Source organism: Brachypodium distachyon, chromosome 4 (assembly GCF_000005505.3).
Source record: "Brachypodium distachyon strain Bd21 chromosome 4, Brachypodium_distachyon_v3.0, whole genome shotgun sequence".
In the NCBI taxonomy this organism is placed as follows: Eukaryota; Viridiplantae; Streptophyta; class Magnoliopsida; order Poales; family Poaceae; genus Brachypodium; species Brachypodium distachyon.
The window spans coordinates 273862-299550 of NC_016134.3; the positions used below are offsets into that span (position 1 = coordinate 273862).

The window sequence follows — 25689 nt, forward strand, 5'->3', positions numbered from 1 at the left end:
GACTTAGATGAAACATAAATGTTGCTTACATTAAAAGCTGGTAGCTGCTTTATTATGTGTACATACACCAGTCCAATTCCATCTTTTGCAGAACTACTCACCTCAAATTAAGCATACAAGAGTAAATTATTATAAGTGGGATGTGCGTAGCTGATCAGCATCACACTTATTACATGAAACCAACACTTGTTACATGAAACCATATATATATATATGGTCCAGAGGAAAGCCACACAGATCCATTAATTGCATAAGCTCAACCACAATCACAAAGGCACGCATGCAGAATACAGATAACACTCAATCGACACTTGCAGAATACACACATATATGTATGATGGGAGGAAATTAAGCGATAGATATGATGGAATGGTCTGTCTGAAGAAACAAAGGGAAGACCCCCTCAGTTCCTCCAGCCCAAACACTTAACCTTCTTCCACGACGATGATGCGTCGTCATCTGGCGTTTCCGGTTGATTGGTCTCGTTTTCTTCTTCATTGTTGTGTATATAGACAGGCCTCCTTGCTGTTTGCCGACGCATGGCTTCTTCAACCTCCTTAGGGACAGTCTCACCGCTGAACTTGATCTCCTTTATCCTTGAGAGGTTGCCGATGCCGGACAGAGACTCCATCTTGGTGAATGAGCAGACCATCTTCTCGAGATTACTAGCAGCTCCATCTTCGAACTTGATCTCAGTTATGCCGGCTCCCTCGATAACGAAGCTGGTGAGATTCTGGAATTCACCCTTGATGAAGGTGAGCTTGGTATTATTGGTGTATTTAACGTGTCGAAGCCTGACACAAGATAAGTTGGGAAGCTTGGCGAGGACCTTGAGACCGGCCTTGCTCAGCCAAGTGCCTCTTAGAGTTACCTTGGCGAGTTGCTTGGCATCCTGGGCAAAGAGTGTAAGAAGAAGAAGATCACAATACTCTTGTGTTGTGCTTCCGATGATGCTTAGGCTCTCAAGAACCTTGGGGAACTTGTCCTCAGGCAGCTCCGACGAACATGGTAGTATGCCTTGGCCGGCAGGAGTGCTCGTCTCTATGTTAAGAGTAATCGACAGAGAACGGAGGCACCGACCTAGGAGGTCACTGATTGCCTCAAGCAATAATGGCCGGAGATCACTTCTCTTGTTGATAACCACACCGAGCTTCTTCAGCATACATAGCTTTGTAATGTCATTCAGATCTCGCTTATTCTTCGGCTTGACGTTGGACAATACCTCCACACCCTCCATTTTTTCGATCTTCTCAGGGATCTGGACACTGGAGAATCCGGCGGGAGGGCTGCTTGGATCGACATGACCAGCCAAGAGACGCTTGAGCTTTAAGAGAAGGACATTTCTTGTTTCAGATGCAGGAATCTTGGTGTGCCGGATATCCAGTACCTCCAGCTCAAGAAGATTGTTGATTTCTCCGGGTAGCCGGATAACATCTGTTCCCCTTAGGCTTAGATACTTGAGCATTAGTATCTTACTGCATATGGCCCTCAGGTAGTGCTGGTTCTTCGCAAAGTGAGCATCACAGCCTTCTAGATCTAGCACCTTGATCTTGGAGAACTGAGATGAATTGGGTATACTTTCCAAGAAGTTCTCGATTTTCTCAGAGTTGCGGAGACGGACATCGCTGAAAATGGAGAAGTGGCGAGCCAAGCCATGTGACAGGCGTATATCCAGGATGCGCTGCTTCTTGGCGATCTTGGTGATGAATCCATAAACTGGCTCATCCACCTTGCAACTCTTGAACCTTCCAGCAGCAACAATGCCATTGCCAGCAGGACAAACAAGGCACCGGGCAATGAGTGTATCAAAACAATTCTCGGCTTCATCCACTGAAGAGGACCAATGCCAGTCTTTGGTGGTTATCAGCCCTTCTGCAACCCATCGTCCTATCAAGGTTGACCGCTTGATCTCTTTTCCTTGAGGGAAAATGGCGAGGTACAACAAGCAGGACCTGTACTGTTTAGGCAGGTCCTTGTAGGAGAACTTGAACATCTTCTTGGCAATGGCAGCACCGGGCAATGATTTTTGTGTGTCATGCTCATGCAAGATGCTCATGTACAACTTATGCAGCTCTTGTCTCCTCCTCTTGGGTTTAGTGTACATTGCGTGGGCAAAGATCTTCATGCAGAATTCATGTGCCTCACACTTGTAGAATATGTTTCGAAGGATCCGGCGGCTACCTTCATGCACGTGTTGTCTTGTAATCTGGAGCACAGTATCAAGGAAGCGGCCAACAGGAGAGTAATCTATGAGCTCCAACTGTGGATAGCAGAGATCTTCTTCCTTAACGTCCTGCCGCTGAGTGATCTTTGTGGCCACAATGATAGCACCTGCGATGGGGGCACACCCCAGCAGCCTCAGAGTGTTCCTGGTCTCCTGCCATTTGGATACACACTTGCCATCAGTTCTGAGGATGACCAGGATCCTTTTATCACCTTCCAAACAATCTTGAATCCTGCGCACAATTCCTTTGATCTTCAGCTGCTTTGTAATCTTCCTCTCGATCTCTTCCATCTTCTTCCTTGTGGTTGTTTCCTTAAAACCTGCTTGCAATTTTTGGGCTGCTGAAGTTTCACCTGTCTCTCGTATCTTGTCAGAGCTGTCTAATTCCCGCAGCTCATGTAGCATTTCTTTAACCCCGTGTATAATTTCTTTTATCTGATCATCAACAAATGTGTTAGCCGTGGCAGTGGCAGCGGTGGTTGGCTTTGGGAACATCTTCCATAGGATGTCTTCGTATTCAGGGGCCTGCAGGTTCGTGCCGCCTTCTATTTCCTCTTTAAGCTTCATGGCTGTTTGGTTGATGACGTAATCGTACGATGCCACCAGTTTACGCATGGCTTTATCGGTTCGGTCTTGTTCAGTAGATTCGATGAGCAGACGGAAGAGTTTGTGCAAGGGCTTACTGGTGATTTTTTCTCTCAACTCTTCGTAGCTGACGTCCTTTTTGTCTAGTTTTTGCACCTCCTTGCGCTGCACCACTTGGCAAATCTCTGTCTTGAGGCTTTCAATCTTCTTCTTAACCTTGTATGTTTTTTGGATTTCAAGCCTGATTTCACGAAACATCTCCCTTTTGCTCCAGTAAATACCATACCATCTTGCATCAGGAGTAGGAGGAATTGTGGCTTGCTGCTGATCCTCCTGGAGCTCATGCAGGATGTAGTAGAGGAAGTCTTCAGGTCGCCGTTGTAGGAAATCATAGTGCACCTCCGGAACGTCGACCGAGACGACATTTTGGCGGTACTTGATTTTGATCTTGTGTTCGCTTGCTGGCTTGTCTTCTTTGCCATGATGCTCAAGGTGGGCTTTTTCTCTCGCAGGAGCACCGCAGGCATCCGGTGCCAGTGTCACAGCCGCCTCACCTTCTTCATGTGCAAGGGCGCGCTCTGCCACATTCATGGCTTGATGCGCAAGAGAGCCGACATCCTCAGTCTTCGGTACTAGAAAGACGATGGACGGCAACAATACTTGCTGTTTTGAATCGGTGCCCCCCTTCAGCACCACTGGTCTGATCCAATGGTCGTCTAGCCTCCACTTCAAGTAGTCTTCCTTGTCCATGCTTATCATGGACAAGGCCACCTTGAGTGAACGACGGTACCCACCATCTTGGTTGAGTGGACGATGGCCCCCGTCATCATCATCATCATCTTCTTCACCATGGACTTCTTCCTTGGTGAGCCCAGAACCGGAACTGGAAGACCTTTTGACCTCCACGCCATACCTCAGGCGGCGCTCGCCGATCTCTCGTGCCCGTTCCTTGAGCTCGCGCAGCTGGCCAGCGGCGCGGTGCTGCGCGAGCATCTTGCGCATGAGCCAGGGAGCCCACCAGAGGTAGAGGTAGCGACGGAGGCCGGCCTTGGAGCGGTGCAGCTCGGGGTCCCCGCGGTAGAGGTAAAGGTCGAGGCAGGTGTTGCAGTCGTTGGCGAGGATCCGGACCTGGTTCATCCAGGTCCTGACCTGGTCGTCGTCGTCGCCGCCACCGCCGTCGTGCTGCTGATCCCGGATGTTCCCGCGGGACAGGTTCGCCAGGAAGCTGCTCATGCTCTCCATCTCCTCCTGGATGAACTGCACGTCGCCCCGTACACGGCCCAGCCTCCGCGCCTCATTGCTGATCACGCCCAGCAGCGTGCTCACGGCCCCCGTCGCCAGCTCCGCCATGGCCGCCTGCTATTGCTCTGGCAGCTCAACAATTTTTGCCTTAATTGGTTATCAACTCAGGAATTGATGTGAGGCTAGCCTAGCCTAGCAGAAGATCGATATAGCTAGCAGAAGCAGAACCTCCCCATGCCGGCAAGCCAAGGCAAGCATCATCGCATCAACGGGGCGCCAGCGGCTACTCCATTCTTTGCTTCTTTCAGCAGACTGCATGCAGAGCCTTTGCTTCTCCATGATGATCACGTGCAGGGGACCCTGGGTCTTTTCCTAAAGGAAAGCACTTGTGCTGGAGTCTTAATTAATCAAACCAGGCAGCCCTGATCAAGCAAGCCCGGCTCTGATGCTCAGAAAAAGAAAAGAACAGAAATCTCACCCTGTATCTATATTCCATCTTTATCGATCAGACAAAGATCAGATGCCTTTGCTTTTTCTCTTTTCATCTTTCGGGAATTACCCAATGTGTACCATAGTTGATACCGGAGGAGGCAGTTAAAAAAGGATTTGAATGTGCCATACAATGTAAATTGTAAAGCATGATCGAACGCAGAAACACATCAGGAAATTAGCAGTGAGAATCAATGCAGAATCACGATATATAGGAACCAGCTACACAAACTCAATGGAAATTTTTGCATTAGGATCGTCCTGGAGCCATGCATGATGTAGTAGGAAGCGATGCATAAACTTATTATGCAAACAAAAAGTGAAGAAGTCCCAAACGATCGGTGACCTTGTTCTGAAGATCTCGTTGAAATGAAAGGATACAATGCCGAAAACTCGCATTGGTTTGGATGTTCCATTTGAGAGCATCGTCTTTTTAACGCAATCAGGTTTAGGAAGTACTGAAGATGTCGTCTATTTTGGAATGGCAGCTCTGTTTTTTTCCTTTTTGAACGGAAACATCGTCAAGAGGGAGCTTCTGCACATTCATATAGAAGACTGACCCGGTTTGTAAGAAAAACTAGGCCGAAAACCATACATCACGGTTGATTAAAGGACAACCGAGCAAAACCCCGACAACCCAGGTAAGGAGTGACTTCCAAACAAAACGCAACGCCAGCGTGCCAAGGTCACAAGCTTGCTGGAAGCACTAGCACCCTCCGGAAGCCGACAACACTGTCGTCGACCCACCCAAGCTGACCTCCACCACCGAACAAAGCGACCGTTCAGAGCGAGTTCTGCAACAACGCCTCCAAGGAGGAGGGTAACGACGCCCGTGGGCGCCATTGTCACCGGAGTCGACCCCTCAAAGACTTTGGCTTTCGCCTAGAATCGCACATGACCACCACATCGACCCTCAGGTAATTAAGGTGTCGATCACGTCAGCAGCCTCCACATTCGTCCCTGGTCAGACCGGCCACGGTCCAGTGAAGAGGAAGTACCTTTGGACAATGCCTCCGAGGAAGAAGACGACGCCGTCATCGCCGGTATCACCCGCCGTCCGCTCCACCTAGCCGCTGCCAACGTGCTGAGACCGAGCCGTAACCCTTGTAGACGTACCTGCGGCGGGCGGCGAACCGTACCAAACCGGATCAGAGGAGGCCGCCATGGCCACTGCGCCCAAGTCGACAGCCGGCCGGCACCACCACCGAAGCAGCCGGGACCACGGCCAACCACCGCCGGAGCCCACCCAGGCCCAGATCGGGCCCGCCCACAACCGCTGCAGCTCCAGCCAGTCTCCGCCCCGGCAGGGCACCACAGCCGCGGCCACCCACCTCCACTCCACCAACGCGCTCCAGATCTGGCCGCCACGCGCGAGAACCAGAGCGCCTCCACCCACGCCTCGCCGCCGTCGTTCAAGGGCTTTCCCTCCAACTCTCTCTGGCGACAGACAGCGAGGCGCAGGGAAGAGCGGTCGGCGGCGCCGGCAAGCGGTTGCCGCCCGAGTCGCCCGTTTGTCTCCTAAAGCTCCAACAGTATCTCCTAAAAGCAGCGGCCGTCAGTCAACACCCGGTCATAAGATGACAACTACTCCTGGTAGCAAAATTAGCAAGTGTGACTCTGCTTCCGTTCCATCTTTGGCCGTCTGGGATCCCTAGCCAAAATTACAATGTTTCCTCCTGTATCTAGAGGATCTCTAAACATACGTACGTTCATATTTAGACAAATTTAAAACAAGTATACACACATAAATCAAGTCATGAAGCAAATAAATACGGTTTCATTTCAAGCTACTTCTGACTCTGAATGCACCCATGCACGGGTTAACTGAATGTTGATCGAACAAGAGCGTGTACCAACAGACTGCATTCCCTTCCAATTCTTGTGATGAACGAGTAATGGTGATGCATTTCAGAGTTCCGTGGCTAAATTGTTAAACTGTCAACCCCCCCAAAGTGTAAGTTTGATAAGTACTGGTGATGTATTTCACTCTAAGAAATAAAAAGACTTTCAGTTCTTTTTCAAGAAAAGGAGCAAAAGCATTTGTCTTTATCCCCTGCTTGCCGCTATCCTCTTGGTTTGGTGGCCGAAAATGTTCAGAGTTTCCAATGTTTCCTAAAGTGCTGAAAATGTTCAGCGTTTCCCCTATTTTCTGGAGTACTTGCATACATACAGTTTATGCTTAATTACCAAAACATGAGAGTTCTGGTCGATAAGACCATTGAACTCATTTTAATTTTCTCCTGCCGATTAGATTAGATAACAGATTAACAGATGCACTCTGGACAATTGGCCTGGCAATTCAATTGATGTTCATTGTTTTGACCAATGAATCTTACTGACCCCTTGCTATTGACTTGCTGAAACCCTTTTATTGACTTTTCTATAATAACGCTTCAATAGATCAAAGATAGACTTAGATGAAGCATAACTGTTGCTTATATTACAGCTGGGGGGGGGGGGGGGGTATCTGCTTATATTATGTATACACATACCAGTCCATTACATCTTTGCAGAACTACTCAGCCCAAATTAGGCACATGATACTGCACACAAGAGTAAATTAATATAAGTCGAATGTGCGTAGCTGATCAGCATCACACTTATTACATGAAACCAACACTTATTACATGAAACCATATATATGTATATGGTCCAGAGGAAAGCCACACAGATCCATTAATTACATAAGCTCAACCACAATCACAAAGGCACGCATGCAGAATACAGATAACACTCAATCGACACTTGCAGAATACACACATATATATGCTGGGAGGAAATTAAGCGATATATATAAATATAACCTGTCTGAAGAAACAAAGGGAATACCCTCAGTTCCTCCAGCCCAAACACGACGATGATTCTGGTTCATGGCTGTGTATGTAGACAGACCTCCTTGTTTGTCTACTACCCATCACCCATGGTTCCTTCCACCTTAGGAACAGTCGATCTCCTTTATCCTTGGAAGGTTGTTGATGCCGGATACAGACTCCATGTTGGTGAATGAGCAGACCATCTTCTCAAGATTAATAGCAGCTCCATCTTCGAACTTGATCTCAGTTATGCCAGGTCCCTCGATAACGAAGCTGATGAGATTTTGGAATTCATCCTTGACGAAGGTGAGCTTGGTAGTTTCGGTGTATGTAATGTATCGAAGCCTGAGAGAAGATAACTTGGGAAGCTTGGCGAGGAGCCTGAGACCGTCCTTGCTCAGCCAAGTGTTACTTAAAGTTACCTTGACAAGTTGATTGGCATCCTTGGCAAATAGTGTAAGAAGATAAAGATCATACTCCTGTGTTGTGCTCCCGATGGTGCTTAGGCTCTCAAGAACCGTGGGGAACTTCAGCTTAGACAGTTCAGATGAAATTTTTTGTATTGCGGGCAGAGTGTTCGCCTCTATGTCAAGAGTAATTGACAGAGAACGGAGGCACTGATCTAGAAAGTCACTGATTGCTTCAAGCAATGGCCGGAGATCACTCCCCTTGTTGATAACCACACCGAACTTCTTCAGCATACATAGCTTTCTAATGTCCCACAGATCTTGCTCATTCTTCGGCTTGACGTTGGACAGTACCTCCACATCCTCCATTTTTTCGATCTTCTCAGGGATCTCAACACTGGAGAATCTGGCAGGAGGGCTGCTTCGATCAACATGACCAGCCAAGAGACGCTTGAGCTTTACGAGAAGAACTTTTCTTGTTGCAGACGCATGAATCTTGGTCTGCCGGATATCCAGTACCTCGAGCTCAAGAAGATTGTTGATTTCTCCGGGTAGCTGGGTAACATCCATTCCTCTCAGGCTTAGATACTTGAGCATTAATATATTACTGCATATGGCCCGCAGGTAGTGCTCATTCCCCGTGAAGCAAGCATCACAGCCTTCTAGATCTAGCACCTTGAGCTTGGATAACTGAGATGACTTGGGTATACTTTGCAAGAAATCTTGGATTTTCTGAGAGCTACGGAGATGGACGTCGCTGAAAATTGAGAAGTGGCGAGCCAAGCCATGTGACAGGCGTGTATCCAGAGTGCGCTGCTTCTTGGCGATCTTGGTGATGAATCCATAAACTGGCTCATCCACCTTGCAACTCTTGAACCTTCCAGCAGCACCAATGCCATTGCCAGCAGGACAAACAAGGCACCGGGCAATGAGCGTATCAAAACAATTCTCGGCTTCATGCACTGAAGAGGACCAACGCCAGTCTTTGGTGGTGATCAGCCCTTCTGCAACCCATCGTCCTATCAAGGTTGACCGCTTGATCTCTGTTCCTCGAGGGAAGATGGCGAGGTACAACAAGCAGGACCTGTACTGTTTAGGTAGATCCTTGTAGGAGAACTTGAGCAACTTCCTGGCAATGGAAGCACCGGGCAATGATTTTTCTTTGTCATGCTCATGCAAGATGCTCATGTGCAACTTATGCAGCTCTTGGCTGCTCCTCTTGGGTTTAGCGTACATCGCGTGTGCGAAGATCTTCATGCAGAATTCATGTGCTTCACACTTGTATAGTATGTCGCGAAGGATCCGGCGGCTCCCTTCATGCATGTGTTGTCCTGTAATCTGGAGCACAGTATCAAGGAAGCGGCCAACAGGAGAGTATTCTATGAGCTCCAGCTGAGGATAGCAGAGATCTTCCTTAACATCCTGCCGTTGTGTGGTATTTGTGGCCATAATGATAGCACCCGCGATGGGGGCACACCCCAGCAGCCTCAGAGTGTTCCTGGTCTCCTCCCATTTGGATACACAGTTGCCGTCAGTTCTGAGGAGGACCAGGATCCTTTTATCACCTTCCAAACAATCTTGAATCCTGGGCACAATTCCTTTGATCTTCAGCTGCTTTGTGATCTTGCTCTCGATCTCTTCCATCTTCTTTCTTGTGGTTTCCTTAAAATCAGCTTGCCATTTTTGGGCTGCTGCAGCTGCTATTTCACCTGTCTCTTGTATCTTGTCAGAGCTGTCTAATTCCTGCAGCTCATGTATCATTTCTTTAACCCCGTGTATAATTTCTTTTATCTGATCATCAACAAATGTGTTAGCTGTGGCAGTGGCAGTGGCGGTCGGCTTTGGGAACACATGCCATAGGATGTCTTCGTCTTCAGGGGCCTGCTGCTTTGTGCCACCTTCTATTTCCTCTTTAAGCTTCATGGCTGTTTGGTTGATGATGTAATTGTAGGATGCTTCCAGTTTACGCGTGGCTTTACCGGCTCGGTCCTGTTCAGTTGCGGCGACAGTTGATTCGATGAGCAGACGGAAGAGTTTGTGCAAGGGTTGTTTGGTGAGTATTTCTCTCAACTCCTGGTAGTTGACGTCCTTTTTGTCCAGGTTTTGCACCTCCTTGGGCTCCACCGCTTTGCAAATATCTCTCTTGAGGCCTTCAATCTTATCGTTAAGCTTGTTTCTTTCTTTGATTTCATGCTTGATTTCACGAAACACCTTCAGTTTGCTCGAGTGAACAGAAAAAGAAGTAGGAGAAGGAGGAGCCATGGCTTGCTGCTGGTCCTCCTCCTGGGATGATTGGGGCTTGGGAATATGCCGGAGGAGCTCATGCAGGATGTAGTAGAGAAGGTCTTCAGGTCGCAGCGGTAGGAGATGAATGTGCACCTCCGAGACGTTGAACAAGGCGACATTCTGGCGGTACTTCATTTGGATCTTGTATATATGTATATTTGCCGACTCGTCTTCTTCTTTGCCATGATGCTCAAGGTGGGCTTCTTCACTCGCGGGAGCCCCGCGGGCATCCAGCGGCACCAGAGGTATAGTAAGGGCGCGCTCTGCCACAACCATGGCTTGATCCGCAAGAAGGCTGGCGTCCTCTGTCCCGGGTACTAGAAAGACGATGGACGGCAAAAATACTTGCGGTTTTGATCCAGCGGTGCCCTGCAGCACCACTTGTCTGATCCATTGGTCGTCTAGCCTCCACTTCAAGTAGTCTTCCTCGTCCATGTTCATCATGGACAAGGCCACCTTCAGTGAACGACGGGCCCCGTCATCATCATCGTCGTCGTCTTCTTCTTCACCATGGCCGTCTTCCTTGGTGAGCCCGGAACCGGAACTGGAGGACTTCTTGACCTCCACGCCATACCTCAGGCGGCGCTCGCCGATCTCCCGCGCCCGTTCCTTGAGCTTGCGCAGCTGGCCGGCGGCACGGTGCTGCGCGAGCGTCTTGCGCACGAGCCAAGGAGCCCACCAGAGCTTGATCAACATGACCAACCAAGAGACGCTTGAGCTTTAGGAGAAGGACTTTTCTTGTTCCGGACACATGAATCATGGTATGCCGGATATCCAGTACCTCCAGTTCAAGAAGATTGTTGATTTCTCTGGGTAGCCGGGTAACACCCGTTTTCCTTAGGCTTAGATACTTTAGCATTAGCATCTTACTGCAGATGGCCCTCAGGTAGTAGTGATGTTTCTCCGCGAAACAAGCATCACATCCTTCTAGATCTAGCACCTTCAGCTTGGAGAACTGAGATGACTTGGGTATACTTTTCAAGAAATCCTCGACTTTCTCAGAGTAGCGGAGACGGACATCGCTGAAAATGGAGAAGTGCCAAGCCAACCCATATTTCAGGCGTGTATCTAGAATGCGCTGCTTCATGGCGATCTTGGTGATGAATCCATGAACTTCCTTAGTCACCTTGCAACTCTTGAACTTTCCAGCAGCACCAATGCCATTGCCAGCAGGAAAAACAAGGCCCCGGGCGATGAGGGTGTATCAAAACAATTTTCGGCTTCATCCACCGAAGATGACCAACTCCAGTCTTTGGTGGTTATCTGCCCTTCTGCAACCCATCGTCCTATCAAGGTTGACCGCTTGATCTCTTTACCTAGAGGGAAGATGGCGAGATACAACAAGCAGGACCTGTACTGTTTAGGTAGGTCCTTGTAGGAGAACTTGATCATCTTCCTAGCAATGGTAGAGCTGGGCAATGGTTTTTGTCTGTCATGCTCATTCGAGATGCTCATGTGCAACTTATGCAGTTCTTTGCTGCTCCTCTTGGGTTTAGCGTACATTGCCTGGGCAAAGATCTTCATGCAGAATTCCTGTGCCGCACACTTGTAGAATATGTTGCGAAGGATCCGGCGGCTCACTTCATGCACGTGTTGTCTTGTGATCTGGAGCACAGTATCAAGGAAGCGGCCAACAGGAGAGTAATCTATGAGCTCCAACTGTGGATGACAGAGATCTTCTTCCTTAACATCCTGCCGTTGAATGGTCTTTGTGGCCACAATGATAGCACCCGCGATGGGGTCGCACCCCATTAGCCTCAGAGTGTTCCTTGTCTCCTCCCATTTGGATACAGAGTTGCCATCAGTTCTGAGGATGACCAGGATCCTTTTATTACCTTCCAAACAATCTTGAATCCTGCGCACAATTCCTTTGATCTTCAGCTGCTTTGTAATCTTCCTCTCAATATCTTCCATCTTCTTCCTTGTGGTTTCCTTAATTTCTTTTATCTGATCATCAACAAATGTGTTAGCCGTGGCAGTGGCAGCGGTGATCGGCCTTGGGAACACCTGCCATAGGATGCCTTCATATTCAGGGGCCTGCCGGTTTGTGCCACCTTCTATTTCTTCTTTAAGCTTCATGGCTGTTTGTTTGATGATGTAATTGTACGATGCTTCCAGTTTATGCGCGGCTTTACCAGCACGGTCTTGTTCAGTTGCAGCAACAGTTGATTCGATGAGCAGACAGAACAATTTGTGCAAGGGTTTATTGGTGATTATTTCTCTCCACTCTTCGTAGTTGACGTCCTTTTTGTCCAGTTTTCGCATCCCCTTGGGCTCCACCGCTTGGCAAATCTCTGTCTTGAGGCCTTCAATCTTCTTGTTAACCTTGTTTCTTTCTTGGATTTCATGATTGATTTCACGAAACACCTCCCCTTTGCTCCAGTAAACAGACAAAGGAGTAGGAGAAGGAGGAGCCGTGGCTTGCTGCTGGTCCTCCTCCTTGGATGATTGGGGCTTCGGAATATGCCGGAGGAGCTCATGTAGGATGTAGTAGAGAAGGTCTTCAGGTCGCAGCGGTAGGAAATGAATGTGCATCTCCGACATGTCGACCAAGGCAACGTTCTGGCGGTACTTCATTTGGATCTTGTATATATGCACACTTGCCGACTCGTCTTCTTCGCCATGATGCTCAAGGTGGGCTTTTTCACTCGGAGGAGCCCCGCGGGCATCCAGCGGCACCAGTGACATGGCCACCTCACCTTCCTGATGCGCAAGGGCGCGCTCTACCACATCCATGGCTTGATCAGCAAGAAGGCTGGCGTCCTCGGTCCCTGGTACTAGAAAGACAATGCATGGCAAAAATACTTGCGGTTTCGACCCGGCGGTGCCCTGCAGCACCACTTCTCTGATCCATTGGTCGTCTAGACTCCACTTCAAGTAGTCTTCCTCGTCCATGTTCATCATGGACAAGGCCACCTTGAGTGAACGACGGTCCCCGTCATCATCACCATCGTCGTTGTCTTCTTCTTCATCGTCATCGTCATCATCATCATGGATGTCTTCCTTGGTGAGCCCGGAACCGGAACAGGAGGACCTTTTGACCTCCACGCCATACCTCAGGCGGCGCTCGCCAATCTCCCGCGCCCGTTCCTTGAGCTCGCGCAGCTGGCCGGCTGCGCGGTGCTGCTCGAGCATCTTGCGCACGATCCAGGGAGCCCACCAGAGGTAGAGGTAGCGGCGGAGGCCAGCCTTGGAGCGGTGTAGCTCAGGGTCCCCGCGGTAGAGGTAGAGGTCGATGCAGGTGTTGCAGTCGTTGGCGAGGATCCGGACCTGGTTCATCCAGGTCCTGACCTGGTCGTCGCCACCACCGCCGTGCTGCTGATCCCGGTTGTTCCTGCCGGACAGGTTCGCCAGGAAGCTGCTCATGCTCTCCATCTCCTCCTGGATGAACTGCACGTCGCCCCGGACCCGGCCCAGCCTGCGCGTCTCGTTACTGATCACGCCCAGGAGCGTGCTCACGGCCCCCGTCGCCAGCTCCGCCATGGCCGCCTGCTGTTGCTCTGGCTGCTCAACAAATTTTGCCTTAATTGGTTATCAACTCAGGAATTGATGTGAGGCTAGCCCAGCCTAGCAGAAGATCGATATAGCTAGCAAAAGCAGAACCTCCCCATGCCGGCAAGCCAAGGCAAGCGTCATCGCATCAACGGGCCTGGCTAGCGGCTACTCCATTCTTTGCTTCTTTCAGCAGGCTGCATGTAGATCCTTTGCTTCTCCATGGTAATACGTGCAGGGGATCCTGGGTCTTTTCCTAAAGAAAAGCACTTGTGCTGGAGTATTAATAAATCAAACCGGCAGTCCTGATCAAGCAAGCCTGGCCCTGATGCTAACAAAAGGAAAAGGAAAAAAAGTCTCACCCTCTATCCATATTCCATCTTTGTCGATTAGACAATTTAAAGATCAGATGCCTTTGCTTTTCTCTTCTCATCTTCCGGAAATTACTCGATGTGTACCATAGTTGTTACTAGAGGAGCAGTTAAAAAAAGGATTTGAATGTGCTATACAATGTACAGCATGAACAACGCAGAAACGCAGTAGGAAATTAGCAGTGAGAATCAGTGCGGAATCACGATATATAGGAACCAGCTACGCAAACTCAATAGAAAACTTTGCGTTAAGACCAAGTGTACACAGAGGCAATTGAAAATATGTAGTAGGAAGCAATGTAGAAACCTATTAGGCAACCAAACAAAAAAAAAATCACAACACATCCAATCGGTGATCTTGTTGTAAATATCTCGTTGAAATGAACGGATACAACAGTGAAAACTCATTTTGATTGGGAAGTTCCATTTGACAGCATCAAGATCAGTTTAGAAAGTATCGACGATGCCGTCTATTTTGGAATGATAGCTCTTTCTTTTTGACGAAAACATTGTCAAGAGGGCAGGCAGTTCTAAAGATCTCGTCCAAACGAACGGACACAACGATGAAAACTCATTTTGACTGGGACTTTCTATTTGAGAGCATTTGCTTTCTAAAGTAATCAGTTGTAGAAAGCATCGACGATGCCGCCTGTTTTGGAATGGTAGCTCTGTCCTTTTGTTTTACGGGAACATCGTCAAGAAGGCGGGAAGCTCCTGTACATTCATATGGAAGACTGACCCGGTTTATAAGAAAAAGTAGACCGAAAACCATACATCACGATTGACTAGAGGACAACTGAGCAAAACCCCGACGAGCCACCTAGATAAACTGATAAACTAGGTAACCTCCAAACAAGAAGCATCCCAACTTCGCAAGCTTGCTGGAAGCATACACGCTCTCCCGAAGCTAGCAACACTGTGGTCGACCACCCCAGCTGACCTCCACCACCAAACAAGGCCACTGTCCGGAGCGTGTTCTTGGGCGACGGCTCCAAGGAGGAGCAAGACGCACCCTATCGACCCGAGTCGATCATGTCAATTGTCAACAGCCTCCACGGATTCAATCGGCCACGGTGAAGAAGAAGTAACAATGGCTCCGATGACGCCCACAGGCACCATCATCATCATCATCATCATCGTCATCATCGGCATCGACCCCAGTCCCCTCTAATCAAACCATAAAAAGTTACAGGCGGTGGGACTGTTCTAGGTAGACGTACCTGCGACCGCCGGAGAACCGCCCGCCCTTGTAGAGGATGGCCATGGAACTCCGCCCAAGTCGGCAGCCGGCACCACCGAAGCAACGACGGCCAACCACCGCCTCAAACCCAGATCGGGCCCGCCCACCACCGCCGCACCTCGACTCCACCAACGCGCTCCAGGTCTGGCCGCCACGCGCGAGAACCAGAGCCTCGCCGCCGTCGTTGAACCTCCGACAGCGAGGTGCAGGGAACAGTGGTCGGCGGCGCCTAGCTAGCTAGGTTGACTCGCCCCGTTGTCTCCTGAAAGCAGCGGCCGCCCGTCAACACCCGGTCATAAGATAACAACGAATTACTGGCAGTAGCAAAATTAACAAGTGCCTCTCTGCTTACTTTCCATCTTTCACAGTCTGGGATGCAATCTTATCTCCAATTAGTTGCATGCATCCACTCAACTAAATTAAACACACTGTTTCCTGAAATGCTGGAAATGTTAAGAGTTTTTCCCCTGTTTTCTCAAGTGCTGAAAATGTTCAGAGTTTCCCCTGTTTTCTGAAGTACTTGGACACAGACGACAGTTTATGCTTAATTACCAAAACAAGAAAGTTCTGGTCGATAAGACCATTAACTCATTTTAATTTTCTCCTGCCGATTAGATTAGATAACAGATTAACAGATGCACCAAGGACAATTGGCCTGGCGATTCACTTGATTTTCATCGTTTTGACCAATAACTTTTACTGATCTCTTGCTATTGTTCACTTGCTGAGACACTTTCATTGACTTTTCTATAACACTTCGATAGATCAAAGATAGGCTTAGATGAAACATAACTGTTGCTTATATTACAGCTGGGGGGTAGCTGCTTCTACTAAGCCCAAATTAAGCACATGATACTGCACACAAAGAGTATATTAATATAAGTCGAATGTGCGTAGCTGATCAGCATCACACTTGTTACATGAAACCAACACTTCTTACATGAAACCATATATATGTATATGGTCCAGAGGAAAGCCACACAGATCCATTAGTTACATAAGCTCAACCACAATCACAAAGGCACGCATGCAGAATACAGAGAACACTCAATCGGCACATGCAGAATACAGACATTTATATGATGGGAGGAAATTAAGCGATATATATATGATGGGACGGTCTGAAGAAACAAAGGGAAGACCCTCAGTTCCTCCAGCCCAAACACTTAACTTTCTTCCACGACGATGATGTGTTGTCGTCTGGCCTTTCCTGTTGTTTGCTCTCGCTTTCTGGTTTATTTGTGCGTGCACAGGTATAGAGCTTTCTCCTTGTTTGCCTACCCATGGCTTCTTCCACCTCCTTAGGGACAGTCTCACCGTTGAACTCTATCTTCTTTATACTTGGAAGGTTGTCGACACCGGATAGAGACTCTATGTTGGTGAATAAACACACCATCTTCTCAAGATGGTTAGCGGCTCCATTTTCGAACTTGATTCCAGTTATGCCGGGTCCCTCGATAACAAAGCCGGCGAGATTCTGGAATTCACCCTTGATGAAGGTGAGCTCAGTATGGGTGTATTTGATGTACCGAAGCCTGACACAAGATAACTTGGGAAGCTTGGCGAGGACCTCGAGACCTTTCTGGCTCAGCAAAGTGCGTCTTAGAGTTACCTTGGCAAGTTGATTGGCATCCTTGGCAAACACTGTAAGAAGATGAAGATCATACTCTTGTGTTGTGCTTCCAATGATGCTTAGGCTCTCAAGAACCTTGGGGAACTTGTTCTCAGGCAGCTCCGACGAACATTGCTGTAGTCCGGGAAGAGTGCGCTCATCTATGTTAAGAGTAATTGACAGAGAACGGAGGTACCGATGTAGGAGGTCACTGATTACTGTAAACAATGACAGGAAATCACTTCCCTTGTTGATAACCACACCGAGCTTCTTCAGCATACATAGACTTGCAATGTCATCCAGATCTCGCTCAATCTTCAGCTCCACGTTGGACAGTACCTCCATACCCTCCATTTTTTCGATCCTCTCAGGGATCTGGACACTGGAGAATCCGGCAACATGACCAGCCAAGAGGCGCTTGAGCTTTAGGATAAGGACTTTTCTTGTTTGATACGCAGGAATCGTGGTCTGCCGGATATCCAGTACCTCCAGCTCAAGAAGATTGTTGATTTCTCTGGGTAGCTCGGTAACATCTGTTCTCCTTAGGCTTAGATATTTCAGCATTAGTATCTTACTGCATATGGCCCTCAGGTAGTAGTGATGTTTCCCCGCGAGACAAGCAACACCTTCTAGATCTAGCACCTTGAGCTTGGAGAACTGAGATGACTTGGGTATACTTTTCAAGAAATCCTCGACTTTCTCAGAGTTGCGGAGACGGACATCGCTGAAAATGGAGAAGTGGCGAGCCAAGCCACCTGACAGGCGTGTATCCAGAATGCGCTGCTTCATGGCAATCTTGGTGATGAATCCATAAACTGGCTCATCCACCTTGCAACTCTTGAACCTTCCAGCAACACCAATGCCATTGCCGGCAGGACAAACAAGGCACCGGGCGATGAGCGTATTAAAACAATTTTCAGCTTCAGCCACTGATGAGGACCAACTCCATTTTTTGGTGGTTATCAGCCCTTCTGCAACCCATCGTTCTATCAAGGTTGACCGCTTGATCTCTTCTCCTTGAGGGAAGATGGCGAGGTACAACAAGCAGGACCTGTACTGTTTAGGTAGGTCCTTGTAGGAGAACTTGAACATCTTCTTGGCAACGCTGGGCAATGATTTTTGTGAGTCATGGTCATGCATGATGCTCATGTGCAGCTTACGCAGCTCTTGGCTGCCCCTCTTGGGTTTATCGTACATTGCGTGGGCGAAGATCTTCATGCAGAATTCATCTGCGTCCTCACACTCGTAGAATATCTTGCGAAGGATCTGACGGCTCCCTTCACGCATGTGTTGTCTTGTAACCTGGAGCACAGTATCGAGGAAGCGGCCAACAGGAGAGTATTCTATGAGCTCCAACGGTGGATAACAGAGATCTTCTTCCTTAAAATCCTGCAGTTGAGTGGTCTTTGTGGCCACAATGATAGCACCCGCGATGGGGGCGCATCCCAGCAGACTCAGAGTGTTCCTGGTCTCCTTCCATTTGGATACACAGTTGCCATCAGTTCTAAGGATGACCGGGATCCTTTTATCTCCTTCAAAACAATCTTGAATCATGCGCACAATTCCTTTGATCTTCAGCTGCTTTGTAATCTTCTTCTCGATCTCTTCCATATTCTTCCTTGTGGTTTCTTCAATTTCTTTTATCTGATCATCAACAGTGGCACCGGTGGCCGGCTTTGGGAACACATTGCATAGGATGTGTTCGTATTCAGGGGCCCGCTTGTTTGTGCCGCCTTCTATTTCCTCTTTAAGCTTCATGGCTGTTTGTTTGATGATGTAATTGTATGGTGCTTCCAGTTTACGCGTGGCTTTACTGGCTCGGTCCTGTTCAGTTGCGGCAACAGTTGATTCGATGAGCAGACAGAAGAGTTTGTGCAAGCTCAACTCTTCACATTTGACGTCCTTTTTGTCCTGTTTTCTCCCCTCCTTGGACTTCAGCGCTTGGCAAATCTCTGTCTTGAGGCCTTCAATCTTCTTGTTAACCTCGTTTCTTTCTTGGATTTCATGCTTGATTTCACGAAACACCTCCCTTTTGCTCCGGTAAACAGAAAAAGGAGTAGGAGGAGGAGCCGTGGCTTGCTGCTGGTCCTCCTCCTTGGATGATTGGGGCTTCGGAATATGCCGGAGGAGCTCATGCAGGATGTAGTAGAGAAGGTCTTCAGGTCGCAGCGGTAGGAGATGATAGTGCATCTCCGAGACATCGACCAAGGCGACGTTCTGGCGGTACTTCATTGGGATCTTGTATATATGTACACTTGCCGACTCATCTTCTTCTTCGCCATGATGCTCAAGGTGGGCTTCTTCACTCGCGGGAGCCCCGCGGGCATCCAGCGGCACCAGAGGTATAGTAAGGGCGCGCTCTGCCACAACCATGGCTTGATCCGCAAGAAGGCTAGCGTCCTCCGTCCCGGGTACTAGAAAGACGATGGACGGCAAAAATACTTGTTTCAATCCAGAGGTGCCCTGCAGCACCACTTGTCTGATCCATTGGTCGTCTAGCCTCCACTTCAAGTAGTCTTCCTCGTCCATGTTCATCATGTACAAGGCCACCTTGAGTGAACGACGGGCCCCGTCATCATCATCGTCGTCGTCTTCTTCTTCACCATGGCCGTCTTCCTTGGTGAGCCCGGAACCGGAACTGGAGGACTTCTTGACCTCCACGCCATACCTCAGGCGGCGCTCGCCGATCTCCCGCGCCCGTTCCTTGAGCTTGCGCAGCTGGCCGGCGGCACGGTGCTGCGCGAGCGTCTTGCGCATGAGCCAGGGAGCCCACCAGAGGTAGAGGTAGCGGCGGAGGCCGGCCTTGGAGCGGTGCAGCTCGGGGTCCCCACGGTAGAGGTAGAGGTCGATGCAGGTGTTGCAGTCGTTGGCGAGGATCCGGACCTGGTTCATCCAGGTCCTGACCTGGTCGTCATCGTCGCCACCGCCGCCGTCGTCCTGCTGATCCCGGATGTTCCAGCGGGACAGGTTCGCGAGGAAGCTGCTCATGCTCTCCATCTCCTCCTGGATGAACTGCACGTCACCTCGGACCCGGCCCAGCCTCTGCGCCTCGTTGCTGATCACGCCCAGCAGCGTGCTCACGGCCCCCGTCGCAAGCTCCGCCATGGCCGCCTGCCACTACCGGAGAAGGCAGGTTTGCCCAGTGCCCGGGAGTATGCTGTTGCTCTGGCTAGCTGCTCAACAACTTTTGCCTTAATTGGTTATCAACTCAGCAATTGATGTGAGGCTAGCCTAGCCTAGCAGAAGATCGATATAGCTAGCAGAAACAGAAGCAGAACCTCCCCATGCCGGCAAGCCAAGGCAAGCATCATCGCATCAACGGGGCGCCAGCGGCTACTCCATTCTTTGCTTCTTTCAGCAGACTGCATGCAGAGCCTTTGCTTCTCCATGATGATCACGTGCAGGGGACCCTGGGTCTTTTCCTAAAGGAAAGCACTTGTGCTGGAGTCTTAATTAATCAAACCAGGCAGCCCTGATCAAGCAAGCCCGGCTCTGATGCTCAGAAAAAGAAAAGAACAGAAATCTCACCCTGTATCTATATTCCATCTTTATCGATCAGACAAAGATCAGATGCCTTTGCTTTTTCTCTTTTCATCTTTCAGGAATTACCCAATGTGTACCATAGTTGATACCGGGGGAGGCAGTTAAAAAACGGATTTGAATGTGCTATATAGGAACCAGCTACGCAAACTCAATAGAAAATTTTGCACTAAGACCAAGTGTACAGTCACAATAAAAAATATGTACTCCAGTAGGAAGCAATGTAGAAACCTATTAGGCAACCAAAAAAAAGTCACAAAACATATCCAATCAGTGATCTCGTTGTAAATATCTCGTCGAAATGAACGGATACAACAGTGAAAACTCATTTTCATTGGGAAGTTCCATTTGACAGCATCGCGATCGGTTCAGAAAGTATCGATGATGTCTCTATTTTGGAATGACAGCTCTATTTTATTTTTTTGACGAAAACATTGTCAAGCAGTTGTGAAGATCTCGTTGAAATGAACAGATACAACGGAGAAAACTCATATTGATTTGGATGTTCCATTTGAGAGCATCGGATTTCTAATGCAATCGGTTTTAGGAAGTATCAAACATGTCGTCTATTTTGGAATGGCAGCTCGGTTTTTTTTTTTGACGGAAACATCGTCAAGAGGGCAAGAGCTTCTGCACATTCATATAGAATACTGACCCGGTTTATAAGAAAAACTAGGCAAAAAACCATACATCACGATTGATTGAAGGAGAACCGAGCAAACAAAAAGCAACGCCGGCATCCCAACATTGCAAGCTTGCTGGAAGCAAGCACACGCACCCTCCCGAAGCCGACAACACTGTCGTCGACCCCGGCTGACCTCCAGCACCAAACAAGGCCACCGTCCGGAGCGAGTTCTTCGGCGGGCGACGCCTCTCCAAGGAGGGAGACGTCGTCGATCATGTCAATTGTCAACAGCCTCACCGGCCTGGCTGGGACATTCGGTCGGCCACGGTCTAGTGATGAAGAGGAAGTAACTTTAGACAATGGCTCTCCAATGAGGGAAACGACGCACCATCATCATCCCCAACCGCTGCCAACGTGCTGAGACCGAGCCGTAACCCTTGTAGACGTACCTGCGGCCGCCGGCGAGGATCAGAGGAGGGCCGCCATCGCCACTGCACACAACACCCGTGGAACTCCGCCCAAGTCGGCAGCCGGCACCACCGCCGAAGCAACCGGGACCACGGCCAACCACCGCCAAACGCCGGAGCCCACCCAGGCCCAGATCGGGCCCGCCCACAACCGCCATGTCCCGGCACCACCCCTGCAGCTCCAGCCACCCACCTCCACTCCACCAACGCGCGAGAACTAGAGCGCCGCCACCGGCCGGGGTCCCCGGACTGCCCGCCCCGCGAGCCTCTCGCACTCCAGCTAGCCCCCACCGCCCAACGCGCACTGACGACCCACACCGCAGCAGCCAAAGGCCTCGCCGCCGCCGTCGTCCAAGGGCTTTCCCTTCAACTCTCTCTCAGGCGGCAGCGATGTGCAGGGAGGAGGGAAGAGCGGTCGGCGGCGCCTAGCTAGGTTGCGGTTGCCGCCCGAGCCGCCCCGTTTGTCTCCGAAGCTTGCTACAAACGGATAAGAAGTACTGTAGCAAGATTAGCATGTGTGACAAATTTGTGCCGTCAACTTTGCCCATCATCTGGGATGTTTAGCCAAAATTTCATGTCAAATTACAATGTTTCTTGAAGCAAATAACTTGGTTGCACACGCGCACACACGCACACAATTAAGTCATAAAGAGAAAAAAAAATCAGCTTCATTTCAAGCTAGTTATGAGTCTGAATATATCCACGCATGGGTTAACTGAACCTGATTACCTGAATGTTGATCGAACAAGAGTGTGTATCAACAAATTGCATTTCGTTCGAATCCAATCCATGTGACGAACGAGTAATGGTGATGCATTTCAGGGTTCCATGGCTAAATTATTAAATTGTCAAGCCGTAAGTGTAATTTTGATGAGTACCGGTGATGTATTTCAAGAAAGCAAGACTGTCAATTTATTTTTCAAGAAAAAGGAGCAAAAGCATTGCCGTTATCCCCTGCTTGCTGCTATCCTCTTTGGTCCGGTGGCCGCAATGGCTAAACCCCTGCTGCTCCCAGCTCCGGCCTCCACCCCCGCGGCAGCTCGCCTCCCCCCCGTCCGCTTCCTTCTCCACACAACCCCACCTCTCCGCCTCCGTCTCCACCCTTTCCTCTCCCCGCCACCACTCGCGCTTCCTCAAAGCCTCAACCTTTCCGCCGCCGTATCCACCACCAAGCGCGCTAGGCCGCCGACGAACCCTGGGCAGGTCATCAGCGAGGGGAGGGATGTCGACGCCCGCCGCGCCGTCTGCCCTGGGTGCGGCGTGTTCATGCAGGACGACGACCCCGACCTCCCCGGCTTCTTCACCAGCCCATCCTCTCCCCGCCGCTCCCCGCAGGACGAAATGGGAGAAGAAGAAGAAGAAGCCGGTTCTCCGGATGCGTTCCTTGAGGAGGACGACGAGGGGTTGTTGGAGGGTGGCGATTTGCCGTCAGAGTCTGACCTCGCCGCCGAATTGCACGGCCTGGGCACCGGTTTCGGCGATTTTGTCGAGGAAGAGGGCAGCGATGGAGAGAGTGGGTCGCCGCCGGCGATGGCTGGAATTGACTGGGACTCGGATTGGGATGAGGAGATGGAGGACGAGGAGGACAAGTGGAGCAGAGAATTAGATGGCTTCACGCCGCCGGGAGTCGGGTACGGGAACATCACTGAGGAGACCCTTGAGAGGATGAAGAAGGAGAAGCTGTCCAAGTCGGAGAGGAAGCAGCGTGCCAGGGAGGCCAAGAGGGCCGAGGCCGAGGAGGACTCCGCCGTGGTCTGCGCCCGGTGCCACTCGCTGAGGAACTACGGCCATGTCAAGAATGACAAGGCTGATAACTTGATTCCGGACTTCGATTTCGACCGCTTCATATCGTCTCGCCTGATGAAGCGGTCCGCAGGCACGCCGGTTATCGTCATGGTAGTGGATTGCGCCGATTTCGATGGGTCATTCCCGAAGAGGGCAGCCAAGTCATTGTTCAAGGCACTTGAGGGAAGGGGGACTTCTAAATTGAGTGAAACGCCGAGGCTTGTTCTTGTTGGCACGAAGGTGGACCTGCTGCCCTGGGAGCAGATGGGAGTGAGGCTCGAGAAGTGGGTGCGAGGCCGAGCGAAGGCTTTTGGAGCGCCAAAGCTGGATGCCGTTTTCTTGATTAGTGTTCATAAGGATTTATCTGTGAGGAACTTGATCTCTTACGTCAAAGAATTAGCGGGGCCGCGCAGCAATGTCTGGGTGATTGGTGCACAGAACGCTGGCAAATCTACGCTGATCAATGCATTTGCAAAGAAGCAAGGTGTTAAGATCACAAGATTGACAGAAGCCGCCGTCCCGGGAACCACATTAGGCATATTAAGGATGACAGGTGTTTTGCCTGCAAAGGCTAAGATGTATGATACTCCTGGATTGCTGCATCCATATATAATTTCAATGAGGTTAAACAGCGAGGAACGGAAAATGGTTGAAATTAGGAAGGAGCTTCGGCCGCGGACTTTCAGGGTGAAGGTAAGTATTTGTAGTCTGTTACCTTTGTTCTAGCTATGTTATTTTCTCATGAATTAAGTGACTTGTATAGTTTCTTAATAGATCACAAATACAAAATCATTGCAAAATGCTGATCATGTTAAAAGTATAACTTTGGTTAATTGGACCATTGTATATTTATGGTTGGCTGTTATAGTCACAAATTAAACACTACTAGATGATTTAACCATTAAACCTTGCACCCCTTTCGTTTAACTAAACTTGGTATAATTGATGACATTGTGGACCTATAGTTGCCTGTTTTAGAATAGATCACAAATTAAACAACAACTTGACGATTTTACTGGTTATGCCTTTACTCTTGGAGGACCTTGTACTCTGAATACCCTTGGACAATGCTCATCCCTTCAAAGGTTCAGTGACCTAATAGCTTATATCAGTGCTTAGCCCCTTAACTCCTGATTTCAAAAATATTGTTCTATGTTGTATCAGAATACATGCTGCCTATTTTAACTGCTTAACAGTTGCAAACTGTCGCAGGCAGGACAATCCGTCCACATCGGAGGCCTGACACGCTTGGATGTACTAGAAGCTTCTGTTCAGACTATCTATGTAACTGTTTGGGTATCTTGCAATATTTCGCTCCATCTCGGAAAGACTGAAAATGCTGAAGAACTGCGGAGCAAACATATCGGCATCAGACTTCAGGTGAGATTTCAATTTCCAACCTGCTTCGCGTTGCACCTAAGAAGAATTGTTTTAGATTCTGCTTAATTAAAAAAGACTACATAAAGATGACTTGGATGCAATGTTGCTAATCGAAAAATAAATACATACGTTCGTTTCGAAGTTTGCCATCAGTTTGCTATGATTTTCATATTTCATCGACTACCAGTATCTAGGGGAGGGGTTGAACTCCTATTATACACAGAGTGATGTCAATTTTCAAGAGACTAACAAGATCTTCTACCTGCTTAACTGTTCAGTGCATATGCAGCTGTATTTTATCCAAAAAGCATACCGTCTTTGCATTTCTCTCTATCATACTGATTTATACTCTGTCGTTATTCAGCCACCAGTTTGCGCAGAGCGCGTTGCCGAATTGGGTCAGTGGACAGAAAGACGGATTGATGTGTCCGGGATCAGCTGGGATGTAAACAGTACGGACATCGCAGTTTCTGGCCTAGGCTGGTACTCGTTGGGCCTGAAAGGCAATGCCACCGTTGCCGTTTTTACTTTCGATGGCATTGATGTGACGCGACGTGATGCCATGATTCTGCACCGAGCCAAATTCCTTGAACGGCCTGGATTTTGGCTGCCCATCGCCATTGCAAATGCTATCGGGGAGGAGACCAGGAAGAAGAATGAGAGCATGAAGGCTGAGCAGAGTGACGATGACCTTCTGGAAGAAAGCATCGACTGACCCTGGAGGTGCCCATGAATGACTTCCGCCAGGCAATATTTTCGAGAACAGAAACACATGGTTGTGCTGCTGATAAAGCGAATGATGTTGAAATTTCTTTGCTGAGAGACCTGTTGTTTGTCAAAGCTTAAATGTAGGAGTAAAATTGTATGAAAAATGTTTAGCTAGGCATGGAAAGTAGTTGTGGCCAACAAGAATGTAGTAGAAAAAGTGAGTAATAATTGAGAGAAAGGAGATGCCATATTCTGCCCCACCTTGGATCACTATATATGGCACCGGGACCGTGAGAGCATAGTATCGTGGCCCCGCATGTCATGGACTGTGCGGGAGTGCTTCGGAGTTGGCATGTAGCGGTGGCAAACTTGTTATTTCCTCGACTCGAACGGTTGGCGCGCCGTGCGATTTCGATGGTGGGA

The 25689-nt window shown here is 49.2% G+C and overlaps 3 protein-coding genes and 1 pseudogene across 5 annotated transcripts; 1 reads left to right on the forward strand and 3 right to left on the reverse strand.

Moving 5' to 3' along the window:
- Positions 1-8: 8 nt before the first annotated feature.
- LOC100822285 lies at positions 9-6143 on the reverse strand. 2 transcript variants are annotated; one of them, XM_014901801.2, is made up of 2 exons: positions 872-6143; positions 9-733 (listed from the first exon to the last, which is right to left on the reverse strand). In XM_014901801.2, exons 1-2 carry the CDS (start codon positions 4157-4159, stop codon positions 404-406), a joined length of 3618 nt encoding a protein of 1205 aa, XP_014757287.1. In that variant the 5' UTR covers positions 4160-6143; the 3' UTR covers positions 9-403. The 2 variants fall into 2 exon arrangements, with proteins under 2 accessions (XP_014757287.1, XP_024311069.1); XM_024455301.1 differs by having other exon boundaries at positions 9-4423; positions 4530-6142.
- Positions 6144-7081: 938 nt separating this feature from the next.
- Positions 7082-16286, reverse strand: LOC100822595 (annotated as a pseudogene).
- A 7-nt stretch (positions 16287-16293) lies between these two features.
- On the reverse strand, positions 16294-19866 carry LOC104584343. The gene has a single exon (XM_024463081.1). The coding sequence runs from the start codon at positions 19864-19866 to the stop codon at positions 16294-16296; it is 3573 nt and encodes a 1190-aa protein (XP_024318849.1).
- Positions 19867-22316: 2450 nt separating this feature from the next.
- LOC100844826 (GTP-binding protein BRASSINAZOLE INSENSITIVE PALE GREEN 2, chloroplastic) lies at positions 22317-25526 on the forward strand. 2 transcript variants are annotated; one of them, XM_014902897.2, is made up of 3 exons: positions 22317-23871; positions 24375-24558; positions 24923-25526. In XM_014902897.2, exons 1-2 carry the CDS (start codon positions 22384-22386, stop codon positions 24510-24512), a joined length of 1626 nt encoding a protein of 541 aa, XP_014758383.1. In that variant the 5' UTR covers positions 22317-22383; the 3' UTR covers positions 24513-24558; positions 24923-25526. The 2 variants fall into 2 exon arrangements, with proteins under 2 accessions (XP_014758383.1, XP_003578990.1); XM_003578942.4 differs by having other exon boundaries at positions 22322-23871; positions 24391-24558.
- The last annotated feature ends 163 nt before the right edge of the window (positions 25527-25689 follow it).

Bases quoted from the DNA above. Each gene is read 5' to 3' on its own strand.
- LOC100822285 (XM_024455301.1), bottom strand. From the start codon at position 4,159: ATGGCGGAGCTGGCGACGGGGGCCGTGAGCACGCTGCTGGGCGTGATC.
- LOC104584343 (XM_024463081.1), bottom strand. From the start codon at position 19,866: ATGGCGGAGCTTGCGACGGGGGCCGTGAGCACGCTGCTGGGCGTGATC.
- LOC100844826 (XM_003578942.4), top strand. From the start codon at position 22,384: ATGGCTAAACCCCTGCTGCTCCCAGCTCCGGCCTCCACCCCCGCGGCA. The intron at 23,872-24,390 runs GTAAGTATTTGT...AAACTGTCGCAG, and splicing joins CGCGGACTTTCAGGGTGAAG to GCAGGACAATCCGTCCACAT. The intron at 24,559-24,922 runs GTGAGATTTCAA...GTCGTTATTCAG, and splicing joins ATATCGGCATCAGACTTCAG to CCACCAGTTTGCGCAGAGCG.